The sequence below is a fragment of the Lithobates pipiens genome, unplaced genomic scaffold, assembly GCF_037356315.1.
Source record: "Lithobates pipiens isolate NorthernLeopardFrog02 unplaced genomic scaffold, aLitPip1_a1.2 Scaffold_24, whole genome shotgun sequence".
In the NCBI taxonomy this organism is placed as follows: domain Eukaryota; kingdom Metazoa; phylum Chordata; class Amphibia; order Anura; family Ranidae; genus Lithobates; species Lithobates pipiens.
The window spans coordinates 20,159,988-20,174,209 of NW_027507786.1; the positions used below are offsets into that span (position 1 = coordinate 20,159,988).

The following is a 14,222-nucleotide window of genomic DNA, read 5'->3' on the forward strand; positions in this document are numbered from 1 at the left end:
AGCATCAATTCTGAGCTTCTCCTTCTCCTTCGCGGAGGCAGAGATTTGTCAGGGACCCGCAACGATCTGCCGGAGGCTGCGGATCGCTCATCTCCTGGATCAGTAACAGGCAGCGCACACCTGGACCCAATCAGAAATATATATATGGAAGCGTTTTCCCTGCGTGGGTCCCCTCCGATGAGCAGCGGCAGCTCGGACTGGACGATGAGACGGTGTCATCCCTGTCCCCTCCCTCTCTGCCGCACACACACACACACACACACACACACACACACACACACACACACACACACACACGGCTGAGCTTTTGTGTTTTGTTAAAATTAATGAGAAAACTTCTGGTGCCCTAGGGGTAATTAGTGTCCTTGGAGTTAAATAAGCTAATACTTAGACACCCCTTGCACAGCCAATTATGTTTGTGTATTGAATAATTGATTCAAAGAGGGGGGGGGGGAGGGGAGGCTGCTAATCAGATCTCACCGTAATGAATTGATTTAATTAACAAGGGAGATCTTAGGGACTCTGGGAAATGAGTGCAGTTCTTTGGCAGCGGCAGGAAAGCACACAGCACATAAATTGGAGGAGAAAAGCAGCGAAGACGTCTCCTTCCCACACACGGAATATTCTTCCTCTTCTCCTCGGTTTCAGAAACCGTCTGAAGACCCGAGAACCGGCTGGGAGTTAATCGCCTACCGTTCCATCAAGGAAGATCTTATTCCACACACCGGGAACGCCGGCCGTCTGGAGTCCCCCCCCTCTCCAACATCTGTTACCGGATAGCTCCGTCGGTAAAGCATCAGCCTTAGTTTATGCCATTCTTCAAGGTGTCGGAGGAAGGAGGCGAGAGAGTCTTCACGTTCTCCCCGCCGGGGCGCTCCTGAATGTGATCTGGGCTCTCCGGGAGTCACGCCGTCGTGCCGTTGTTGCTGGCTGGCTGGCATCGTAGACGTGTCTCATCTGCCTGGAAGGACACGCGGAGCCTTCTGGAGACGGAGGCGTCCGAGAGCGGGCTCCCCGCAGCCTCTGGGAGGATGGTGCTGGATAAAGAGGAAGGTGAGTGGCTGATTTTATTGACTTCCCTCGTTTATCCGCGACTCGTCTCTCTCCCCGCACGCCGCTGACATCCAGATTAGCGCTTTGTAGAGGCTTCTGTCGCTTGCTCCTTTGAGAAAGTAAACACAATCGAGTCGCTTCTCCACCGCAGCCGATGACAATTGACGTTCATAACATATATATATATTTTATTTTTTTTTGCAGAATTCCATCATCACAAACCAATTCCCTTCCCCCCTCCCATCCAAGCAATTTTTCATGATCATCCTCAATCTCTCTGCAAAATCTCCTCTTAATAAATTGGGTAAAGTAGTAAATCACGAGGCTATGGCAAAACAAATTTTACTTTTCAAATGAGAAGCACGTGAAAGGACGTCGCCGCCAGGATTCAAGTTTCGGTCATCTGTAGATTGTGTTAGCGGAGGAGGGGGGTGGGGGAGGAGGGAATATCGTCTCGGAGGGACACTAACGAGGGGCAAGTTTGGAGGGTTTGATACATTGTATTCCTGCTTTGGATGTAGCAGGAAGAAACAACTTTGTCCAGGTAATTCTCCAACAATGTTGTCCAGGTAATTCTCCAACAATGTTGTCCAGTCAATTCTGCAACAACGTTGTCCAGGTAATTTTGCAACAACGTTGTCCAGTCAATTGTGCAACAACGTTGTCCAGGTAATTTTGCAACAACGTTGTCCAGGTAATTGTGCAACAACGTTGTCCAGTCAATTGTGCAACAACGTTGTCCAGGTAATTTTTCAACAATGTTGTCCAGGTAATTCTGCAACAACGTTGTCCAGTCAATTGTGCAACAACGTTGTCCAGGTAATTTTTCAACAATGTTGTCCAGGTAATTCTGCAACAATGTTGTCCAGGTAATTCTGCAACAACATTGTCCAAGTAATTCTCTGACAACGGTGTCCAGGTAATTTTGCGACAACGGTGTCCAGGTAATTCTGCAACAATGTTGTCCAGGTAATTCTCCAACAATGTTGTCCAGTCAATTCTGCAACAACGTTGTCCAGGTAATTTTGCAACAACGTTGTCCAGTCAATTGTGCAACAACGTTGTCCAGGTAATTGTGCAACAACGTTGTCCAGTCAATTGTGCAACAACGTTGTCCAGGTAATTTTTCAACAATGTTGTCCAGGTAATTCTGCAACAATGTTGTCCAGGTAATTCTGCAACAACATTGTCCAAGTAATTCTCTGACAACGGTGTCCAGGTAATTTTGCGACAACGGTGTCCAGGTAATTCTGCAACAACGTTGTCCAGGTAATTCTGCAACAACGTTGTCCAGGTAATTCCACAACAACATTGTCCAAGTAATTCTCCGACAATGGTGTCCAAGTAATTCTGCGACAACATTGTCCAGGTAATTCTGCGACAACATTGTCCAGGTAATTCTGCGACAACATTGTCCAGGTAATTCTGCGACAATGTTGTCCAGTTAATTCTTTAAGTGCTTAAAGCAGGATAAGACGGCAATGCAATTAAAAATAAAAAAAAATAGGATTATTTTATCTGTGTGGGCTATAGATTGACAGATGGGGCTGGAGAATAAGCAACTTGCGGGCAGCTAAAGGGTTAAAATCCGAGCATGAGCCTTGACTGGTCACCGGGTCTCACTCGCGGCAGCTGGTAAAAAACAAATGTGCCTCGCCGCTTAGAGACCATGCCAGCTGAAATAAAAGAATTGCAGAGTAGGATCAGTGTCGACCGAGGCACTTTACGAAAAAATCTCTCCATTCCCCCCCCCCCCCCAGCCGTCTCCAAAAGATGCTTCTGCGGCCGGCAATTACTCCCTAATAGCCGGACAGATGTCTGACATTGATCTGCTCTTTAAAAAGGTAGCAATTACCAAAGAGTGCCAACAGCTCCCATTTTTTTATTTATTTTTTGCTTGTTTGATGTGAGAGGTTCCCGGAGCTCTTCGGGTTGCAGGTGCGACTCCGCGGCTGTCCTCGTGCCACGTCGGCGATAAAGAGAGCACTTGGAAATTAACGTTGTGGGTAATGAGGACATGAAACGCAGAGAGCTGACACTTAGCTCGGCTTCGAGAAGGGGCGCCGGCTTTCATCTTATGGCGCGCATCTGGAATTGGACGTACTTGTCATTCAAGGGGTTTTTTTTTTTACGCATCTGTGGTTGTTTATTGGTAATACTTTGTACGATGCCATGTGGCACGACAGTGCTATATCAATTATTAATGATTGCAATAAATCGTAAGAGCGGATTTAATTGTCAGCGTTCGGTTGATCAGTGTGCAAAGTTCTGCATTCATTTGGGTGGCGGGCCAGTTGCTGAACGTTTGTTGCACAATCATTGATGACTGACGATGGTCCCCATCCTTGACATGTACAGACCATTCTTCCTTTAACTGCCAGTCTCAATATACTTCTGTTCCTTTATACACTGATATTTTATTGGTTGGTATTTTAACTTTACAACTTTCTGGATTATTGAGCAGTATGAATGATAAGACTCTGTACACTGGGTTCCATGTGGGTCATTTTTGGGCTATCAGGCGACCATTGGTGTAGTAACCCAAACTTTTCCAGTGCTCAGCATAATCACAAAATGGGGACCCCAAATACTTTAGACCCAATTCTAGTGTCCTGATGTACATTTGCCATACATACTCCTCAATGGATCACTGTTGCTATACGTTCCCTTCAATAGATCACTCTTCCTATACATTCTCCTCAATAGATCACTCTTGCAATATGTTCTCCTCAATAGATCACTCTTGCTATAGGTTCTCCTCAATAGACCACTCTTACTATATGTTCCCTTCAATGGATCACTCTTGCTATAGGTTCTCCTCAATAGACCACTCTTACTATATGTTCCCTTCAATGGATCACTCTTGCTATAGGTTCTCCTCAATAGACCACTCTTACTAAATGTTCTCCTTCAATGGATCACTCTTGCTATAGGTTTTCCTCAATGGATCACTCTTGCTATAGGGTCCCCTCAATAAATCACTCTTGCTATACATTTTCCTCAATAGATCACTCTTGCTATACGTCGTCCTCAATGGATCACTCTTGCTATATGTTCTTCTCAATGGGTCACTCTTGCTATACATTCTCCTCAATGGATCACTCTTGCTATACGTCGTCCTCAATGGGTCACTCTTGCTATACGTTCTTCTCAATGGGTCACTCTTGCTATAGGTTCGCCTCAATGGGTCACTTGCTATACCTTTTTCTCAATGGGCCACTGTTGCTATACGTTCTCCTCAAAGGATCACTTTTCCTGCAAGAAGAAGTTACTGCCAGGAGCAAAGTTTTCTTATGAGACTCATTTGGTCAGGAATTAAAAAGTTTAAATAAATCTGATTTTACATTCATAAGGTAGAAAAGGTTTGGAAAACCACGGATTGGAGTAATTTGGGAGTTATGGGCTCAATCTTCAAAAATCCCTTTTTTAATCAGTGAAAGGACTTCTTCTTGAATGTTCTGTTTTAATGATTTTGATTACTGAAAATTTAAAAACTGCTCCGTCATGTACTAATGAATAGGCGTCATCAATAACCTCACTGATAGATCAGAGGTTTGGATCCCTAATAAATACAATTTTCACCCTTTTTTATTTCCAAAGCTCGAAAAAATTGTTCCCTTCTGAAGATGAGATTGGACACCTAAATGCGGCCTTAAATCGGTGCTACTTTCTATCTGATATGTGCATGTGCTCCATAAAAAAATGGATGTCGGCAAAATACGACAAATTTAAACAGCTGGTGGGTTGTCGAAACACTACTGAGGAGGGTCAACTTAAAAACTGAAGATGGTGGTAATGGAAGGAACTTGGGGAAATTACTGGAAAAAAAGGTTCTTAAATTAGGAAAGACCTTTTCCTACTTCAGAGTAGGTGACCTTTTAGAGGAGCGCCAGGTTTTAGATGAGTTGTCAGGATCTACTCGGTGTGGCCATACACGGCACGAGCATCACCTGCTAACCTCTTCTCTAAAACCAGCACTTTCTTCTATCAGAAGAGCTTCTTATATCATGGCGGAAGTGGCCAGGTTGAAAGATCTCTGATTGTTTAGTGATTCTTACCTTGTTTGTTTAGTGATTATTATTATTATTTTTCCCCGATTGTTTAGTAACTCTTCCCTGCTCTCCACTAATGCAAATGGGCACCTACAGTACAGTATATTGATCAGCTTGAGTAGCTAGGTCATGGTAGCTCCTGGAAGTGGACAATAGCTGGTCACATCGTCCCTATGATGGCAAAAACCAAGGTTTGTTAAGAGTCATATGAATGTTTTAAACAACCGGCCACAATGATCAGATATTTAAATGATCTCAGTTGCGTGGAATGTGGCCTCCCTGGTTGGAGCACAAGGGTTTCCTCTCTCTCCCTCTTTCTTCGTTCTTCTCCAAGGCAAGCCCTCTCACCATGTCTTCTTGTCTCTAACTCTCCTATAGCTCTTCACACGGAGACGGTTATACCTATTTCTCCCTGTCCTAATCCACCTCTATTGGTTTGGCAGTGGTACGGGGGGGGCTGGTAGTTCTTCTTCATCATCCAACAAGGCACCCTTTATAGCTAGTGAAGAGCATCCTCCTTTACCGGATGACGCCGGTGTACTGCACTTGACATACCCATGATTCTCACCCTACCTATTTTGCCATTTTTTTTTGCTAGGATACTTTTTTTTTTTATTCTTTTTGACTTTTTTTGCTTGTTTCTATATATACTGTACTACTGCCTTCTGTTCAGTGTTTTGTTTTTTTTTGTAACATTTTGGGGAAAACAAAAAATTTCTGGAAGAAATATTCGGTAGTGTATCCAGTTCCAAAACATTCCAAAGGACTGCGTAGAGATTAGATCCTCCTGGATATTGTTAATCTGGTTGAAAAAAAAAGACGCAAGTCCACCCGGTTTAACCAACACAAAAAAAAAAAAAAAAACACAAATAGAAAACCTCCATATACACAATACTATGCACACAGTTGTTCCAGAAGAAGGGGAAAAAAAAAACAATAAAGCATGATCCAATTAGCTCCAGCAGAGGGGGGAAAAAAATCCTTCCTGATCCCCCAACAGGCAATCAGATATTCCCATCAACTTTACCTAAAAAATATTAGTATCCAGCAGGGGCGGACTGACCATTCGGCCACTCGGGCACTGCCCGAGGGCCCCCGGGACACTAGGGGGCCCCATTAGGGTTTCCAGCCTCAGTAAAACCAGGGACAGTATGTAAAAATCTTTTTTTTTTCTATATCTATGAAATGTCCCTTACCGACATCCCCTAAAGCCAACTAAACCAAACCAAATACCAAGTCAGGTCCAGCCCCTTTTGGCCTAGCTCACACCCCTCAAACCCCTATGGTACAGACACGAATGGATAAGATAGACCCATTCATGGTCAAACAGACACAGATCCACCAGGACTAGATATAGCTAACCTATCCTCCTACCCCTGTGTCCATGGGCGGACTGACCATTGGGCCACTCGGGCACTGCCCGAGGGCCCCATGCCACTAGAGGGCCCCATCAGGGTTGCCAGCCTTAGTAAAACCAGGGACAGTATGTAAAAATCTGTGTTTTTTTTTTTGTTTTTTTTTACATCTGTCTCTGAAATGTCCCTTACCGACATCCTTTTGGTCTAAAAATCCTGAGATTATAGCTGCCCCACCTCTGCAGTACCTTCTCAGCCAATAGAAACATGTCTGAGTATACTGTGTGTACATGTATGTGTATACTGTGTGGCCCCAAAATCTCTGATTGTCTGGAGGCCCCATAATCTCCTATTGCCCGGGGGCCCCATGAGTTGTCAGTCCACCCCTGGTATCCAGTTATATATCTGCTGCATATATATGGGGGGGGGGGGGCCTTCCGCAATAATGAAGATCTTTCTGGAAAAAGCGCATGTGCAGAAAGAAAAACGCAGATTGCCAACCCCCGCTGAGGATGTTTAGCAGCAAAGATAAAACCGCCTTAGATAAAAAAAAAAAGCCAGACAACCAATTGATAGCTTACCAATACAAGTCCATGCCAAGAGCTCAACAAAAGTCAATATCTGACATTGGTAACATTGGTATTTTCCCAACACTTCTTATGTGTAGGGTACATCGGTGGGTCTTGTTCCCGACTTAACGTCTCCTTAGCCCCCGTACACACGGTCGGACATTCCGACAACCAAATCCGTCGGAAAATCCGATCGTTCAGAACGTGATGACCTTATTTCATTACGACGGGACTACGTTCAGGCTAGTAGCCAATAGCTTTGGTGTAGGAATTTGATCTGAGCATGCGTGGCACTTTGTCCGATCGGAATTCTCTACACATGATCGGACAAAGTCCAATCGGATCATGTTGTTGGAAAATTTTATAGCCAAACTGGAAAACTTGGTCCGTCGGATACTCCGACGGAAACAGTCCGATGGAGCCCACACACGGTCGGATTATCCGACAACACGGTCCGATCGGACATTTTCCGTCGGAGTATCCGACCGTGTGTACAAGGGCTTACTGTTGGTGGAATAACATTTGTAGTGCTGTTGTTGACACTGATTATTGATCAACTAATGATCTGCCATTGACCGATGGATTTCCAATGTTTCCAGGTGACTTTAGGACATCATTTGAGGTCCAGCTTCATCGTAATGTTCTGTTTGTGTTAATAACCACTTGCCAACCACGATACATACAGTTGGGGTTTACTGGGGTTATGGATCTTTTCCCAGCCGATTCTCTTTCTCATGAAAGTGGTCCGAGCACCTATTTAGCCACTGGATCACCCCCCCCCCCTTCATTTGCCGGTGGTTTTTCGGACTTAGCATTTTTACCGGCATGCCTGAGAATTGATCCGACGGGTCTCGTGGCTGACCAGATCGTCTCTGAGCACCTCTATGGTATTGGTGGACCAGAGCGACGTCATGAAGATACACTTCTGGTCTAGGGTGGAGGTAAACTTTTTATTTTTTTGCGTGAGAGGACTGCCCCACCTCCCCCCCCCAATTCGCTGATGTTTCTCTGGCTTACCATTTTTAACGGCATGCCTGAGAAACGATCCGACGGTTCATGTGGTTGACCATAGAATTGACCAGATTGTCTCTGAGCACCTCTATGGTCTTGGTGGACCAGAGCGACGTCATGAAGACACTTCTGGCCTAGGGCGGAAGTAAACAATTTATTGGCAGGGGGGGACTGTCCCCCCCCCCCCCATTCACCTGTGTTTCTTTGTGTTTACCAATTTTTACCGGCATGCCTGAGAAAAGATCCGACGGTTCATGTGGCTGACCATAGAACTGACCAGATTGTCTCTGAGCACCTCTATGGTCTTGGTGGACCAGAGCGACGTCATGAAGACACTTCTGGCCTAGGGCGGAAGTAAACAATTTATTGGTAGGGGGGGACTGTCCCCCCCCCAATTCACCGGTGTTTCTTCATGTTTACCAATTTTTACCAGCATGCCTGAGAAACGATCCGACGGTTCATGTGGCTGACCATAGAACTGACCAGATTGTCTCTGAGCACCTCTATGGTCTTGGTGGACCAGAGCGATGTCATGAAGACACTTTTGGCCTAGGGCGGAAGTAAACAATTTATTGGCAGGGGGGGGCTTGCCCCCCCCCCCAATTCACCGGTGTTTCTTCGTGTTTACCAATTTTTACCGGCATGCCTGAGAAACGATCCGACGGTTCATGCGGCTGACCATAGAACTGACCAGATTGTCTCTGAGCACCTCTATGGTCTTGGAGGACCAGAGCGACATGATATCACTTCTAGATCTAGGGCGGAATGAAACCTTTTTTTTTTTTTCAAGAAATGTTTTTGATCTCTTGTTTTTTTAGGTAGAGGAGAGATTTGTGGTTCTTACAGATCTCTCCATAAAGAGGACCTGTCCTGCCTTATTTCTATTACAGGGGATGTTTACATTCTTTTTAATAGGAATAAAAGTGATTAAAAAAAAAAAAAAAAACCTAAAGGGACAGTGTAAAAAAATAAAATAAATAAATAAGAAGTAAAAATTGAAGTGTCCCCATTTTTTCTGCGCATAAGCGATCGGATACGTAGGTGGCGCACACGTATGTAAAGGGTGATTGCACCACACATGTATCACCGCGATCGTTGTTGATTCTGACACTAGACCTCCTCTGTAACTCTAAACTGGTAACCTGTAAAAATGTTTAAAGCGTGGAGATTTTAAAGTATTGTCGTTTTTTTTCCGCCATTCCACGAGCATGCGCAATTTTAAAGAGTGACGTGTTAGGTATCTATTTATTTACTTGGCGTAACATCATCAAAATTCATAAAAGTGTATTTTTTTTTTATTTTTTTTATTATTATTGTGTTTGAAAGACTGCTGCGCAAATATTGCATGACATAAAAAAATAAAAAAATTGCGACGCTAGCCATTTTATTCCCTAGGGTCTCTGCTAAAGAAATATATAATGTTTGGGGGGGTTCTAAGTAATTTTCTAGCAAAAAATAAAATAAAAATACAAATTTTAAACTTCTAAGCAAAAAGTGCCAGAAAAGGTCTGGTCGGAAAGTGGCGTTGACAGCGGTTATTGATCAATGAATGATCTGCCGATCTATTTCCAATGTCTCCAGGTGACTTCAAGACCTGATTCAAGGTCTTCATTGTAACCTTCTGTTTTGTCTTCTAATGACCTGAAGGCACAATTTTTGATGTTAGACTCTTTCTGATGATCAGAGGCTGAGCTTAGCATTGTATCCATCGGGGTATCGCTAGTTCAGTCGTCTAGCCAGGGCCAGGACAAGGGGTGGGCAAGAGGGGGCGGCTGCCCTGGGCACGAGGGGGCGGCTGCCCTGGGCACGAGGGGGTGGCTGCCCTGGGCACAATGGTTTACTGTAGAGATGGGGGCGCCTTTCCTCTGTTACAAGGCTGAAAGGAGTAGTGACGGCGGCAGTGATGTTAACAAACGAGTGACTGCTGGGTGGTGGGAAGGGGTGGCACAGTTTGGCATCTTTGCCCTGGGTACTAGATGACAGTGGTGGCTGGTGTTTTTTTTTTCGGGGAGGGGGGGGCAGAAAACAGCCCCCCCCACACGCTCTGCTAGTCCACCGGCACTTACACCATCTAGGTGGTGGGCACATTGGGCAGCGGCAGGGATCAGCGGGCACATCAGGCAGCAGCGGGAATCGGGGCATCGGTGGGCACATCAGGCAGCGCCGGGAATCAGGGCACCGGTGAACATCAGCTTGCGGCGGGCATAGGGAAGCACCCCCCAGTGTCTTCTCCTCCTTGCTTCCGCCCGTGCATCTCTTCCCTCCTCCTAGGCATCCAATAGGATCACCTGTCCTCTCAGCCAGTCAAGTTAACGGATATCAGATGCGCTTAACTGATTGGCTGGGAGGAGGATCAGTGTTGCAACAGCGAATATTCATTCACTGTTACAACACACCTGGGTGGGCACCAGAAGCAATGCTCTGCGTCCCGAACCCACCCTATTTTGAAGCCTATTGGAGCCTCTGGCTCTAATTAGGTGCTTCAAAAAAACACCCCCACCTAGCCACCCCCCCCGCCATAGGATTTGATGAAAGTGGCCGGACGCATGGGATAGGTAGGGTGGCGACATGGATAGGGAGGGGGGCGACATGGATAGGGAGGGGGGTGACATGGATAGGGAGGGGGGCGACATGGATAGGGAGGGGGGTGACATGGATAGGGAGGGGGGCGACATGGATAGGGAGGGGGGTGACATGGATAGGGAGGGGGGCCCGTGTGCCCACAATGGATGGGCCGCCCCTTCTGGGATGACCTTGTCCCAGCACTGCGTCTAGTAGCTATCAGTTTGGTCTTTCTACAACCTCCTAGGGTTGGCTTGATGCACATAGAGGACTGAGGCGTAGCCGTGGACTTTTTGAGGGACGTATAGAGAAAAGCAAAGGCTGTGATGCTGCTGGACCTGGACGATTCCGATACGGTTTAGAACTTGTACCTTCATTCACAATGTTGTACTACGGCGGCCCCCTACCTCTTTGGTGCCCATGCTGCAATGAAGATACCTCACTCGATTTTTGTTTATTCCAGTCAATATTGTACTCTGTAAGTCCAAACAGCAACTGGGTGGCGTCATGTCTATTGTTTTCACACGTACACCTGAGGAAGATAATACGAAACGCGTCGAGTTTACATTTTTTTTATTTTTATTTTTGGAATCATTTCATCTATGTGAACCTAAAGGCAGACATGTTTTTAATGACTTTTGTAGAGTCTTCTTCTTGATTTTAATGTCAAACAATAAAAATTTCTGCTTTTTTATATATCTGTGTTTTTTTTGCTTTTCTCTAGATCAGGGATGTTTAAACTACGGCCCTCCAGCTGTTGCGGAACCACACGTCCCCCGAAGCATTGCAAAACTCTGACAATCGCAGACATAACTAGGCCTGATGGGAATTGTAGTTCCTGAACAACTGGAGGGCCGTAGTTTGGAGACCCCTGGTCTATATGTCCCTCATAAAGTCCATGGCTACAAATCCGTTCCCTATGGCCACTTATCAGTTCCCTATGGCTACGTATCCATTCCCTATGGCTACAAATCTGTTCCCTATGGCTATGTCTCCATTCCCTATGGCTACAAATCTGTTCCCTATGGCTACGTATCCGTTCCCTATGGCTACGTATCCATTCCCTATGGCTACAAATCCGTTCCATATGGCTACGTATCCGTTCCCTATGGCTACAAATGCGTTCCCTATGGCTACGTATCCGTTCCCTATGACTATGTATCCGTTCCCTATGGCTACATATCCATTCCCTATGGCTACAAATCCGTTCCCTATGGCTACATATCCATTCCCTATGGCTACAAATCCGTTCCCTATGGCTACATATCCATTCCCTATGGCATACGTATCCGTTCCCTATGGCTACGTATCCGTTCCCTATGGCTACGTATGCATTCCCTATGGCTACGTATCCGTTCCCTATGGCTACGTATTCGTTCCCTATGACTATGAATCCGTTCCCTATGGCTACATATCCATTCCCTATGGCTACATATCCATTCCCTATGGCATACGTATCCGTTCCCTATGGCTATGTATTCGTTCCCTATGGCTACGTATTCGTTCTCTATGGCTACGTTTCCGTTCCCTATGGCTACAAATCTGTTCCCTATGGCTACGTATCCATTCCCTATGACTATGAATCCATTCCCTATGGCTATGTATCCGTTCCCTATGGCTACGTATCCGTTCCCTATGGCTACAAATCTGTTCCCTATGGCTACGTATCCGTTCCCTATGGCTACAAATCTGTTCCCTATGGCTACGTATCCATTCCCTATGTGTATTCTGCCTTATAAGGATGAGGACACATAGTGTCTCTTTCGGCCTGTGTGTTTAATAGGACTTTAAGACCACAATACGTATTAGCTGGCTTTCTCATGAAAGTATTCTGAGTGGCCCATGAGCCACTGGAGCGTTTTCAGAAGCTGCGGGGGAGGGGGGGACATGTAACCGCCCCCCCCCCCCGCTACTTGCCAGTGTTTCTCGGCCTTACCATTTCCACCAGCTTGGCCAAGAAAGGATCCTGACGGTGCGGCCAACTGGTCTCAGAGCCAATCAAAGAGTAGATTGTCTTTGATCGCCTCTATGGCCTCGGAGGATCGGAGGGACGTCATGACATCACTCCCAGTCCATGGTGGAAGTAAAACTATTCGTTTTTTTCTTTTTAAACGACTTCAGCCCCGGAAAGGTTTTACCCCACCCCTGTCTAATGACCAGGCCATTTTTTTATGATACGGCACTGCGCTACTACTGACAAGTGGCGCTGTACACAATTAAAACTGGCGTCCCTTTTTTCCCCACAAATGGAGATTTCTTTTGATGGTATTTGATCACCTCCGTGGTTTTCATTTTTTGCGCTATAAACAAACAAAAAAAAAAAACCGACAATTTTGAAGGAAAAAACTTTTTTTTTTTACTTTCTGCTATAAAACATATCCAATAAAAATATGTAAAAAAAAAAAATAATAATAAACTATTTTTTTTTTTTTTTTATCAATTTAGGCCAATATATATTCTGCTACATGTTTTTGGTAAAAAAAAAAAAAAAAAAATTCTTTTGATGGTATTTGATCACCTCCGTGGTTTTTATTTTTTTGCGCTATAAACAAACAAACAAAAAAAAAACGACAATTTTGAAGGAAAAAACTTTTTCTTTTTTTTTTTACTTTCTGCTATAAAACATATCCAATAAAAATATGTAAAAAAAAAAAAAAAATAATCTATTTTTTTTTTAATCAATTTAGGCCAATATATATTCTGCTACATGTTTTTGGTAAAAAAAAAAAAAAAAAAATATTTCTTTTGATGGTATTTGATCACCTCCGTGGTCTTCATTTTTTGCGCTATAAACAAAAAAAAACGACAATTTTGAAGGAAAAAACTTTTATTTTATTTTTTTTTACTTTCTGCTATAAAACATATCCAATAAAAATATGTAAAAAAAAAAAAAAAAATCTATTTTTTTAATCGATTTAGGCCAATATATATTCTGCTACATGTTTTTGGTAAAAAAAAAAATATATATATATATTTATTTTGATGGTATTTGATCACCTCCGTGGTTTTCATTTTTTGCGCTATAAACAAAACAAAAAAAAAAAAAACGACAATTTTGAAGGAAAAAACTTTTTTTATTTTTTTTACTTTCTGCTATAATAAAAATATGTAAAAAAAAAAAAAAAAAATAATCTATTTTTTTAATCAATTTAGGCCAATATATATTCTGCTACATGTTTTTGGTAAAAAAAAAAAAAAAAATTTCTTTCGATGGTATTTGATCACCTCCGTGGTTTTCATTTTTTGCGCTATAAACAAACAAAAAAAAAAAAAAACACAACAATTTTGAAGGAAAAAACTTTTTTTTTTCTTTTTTTTTACTTTCTGCTATGAAACATATCCAATAAAAATATGTAAAAAAAAAAAAAATAATAATCTATTTTTTTTTTAATCAATTTAGGCCAATATATATTCTGCTACATGTTTTTGGTAAAAAAAAAAAAATATTTCTTTTGATGGTATTTGATCACCTCCGTGGTTTTCATTTTTTGCGCTATAAACAAAAAAAAACGACAATTTTGAAGGAAAAAACTTTTATTTTATTTTTTTTTACTTTCTGCTATAAAACATATCCAATAAAAATATGTAAAAAAAAAAAAAAAAATCTATTTTTTTAATCG

The 14,222-nt window shown here is 43.3% G+C and overlaps 1 protein-coding gene across 1 annotated transcript in view; it reads left to right on the forward strand.

Moving 5' to 3' along the window:
• The first annotated feature begins 468 nt into the window (after window positions 1-468).
• LMO1 (LIM domain only 1) overlaps window positions 469-14,222 on the forward strand; it is a 222,843-nt gene continuing 209,089 nt past the window's right edge. The window contains exon 1 of the mRNA XM_077453669.1: window positions 469-1,053. Coding sequence (XP_077309795.1) covers window positions 1,032-1,053 — 22 coding nt within the window. The 5' untranslated portion in view covers window positions 469-1,031. The remainder of the gene's footprint in view (window positions 1,054-14,222) is intronic.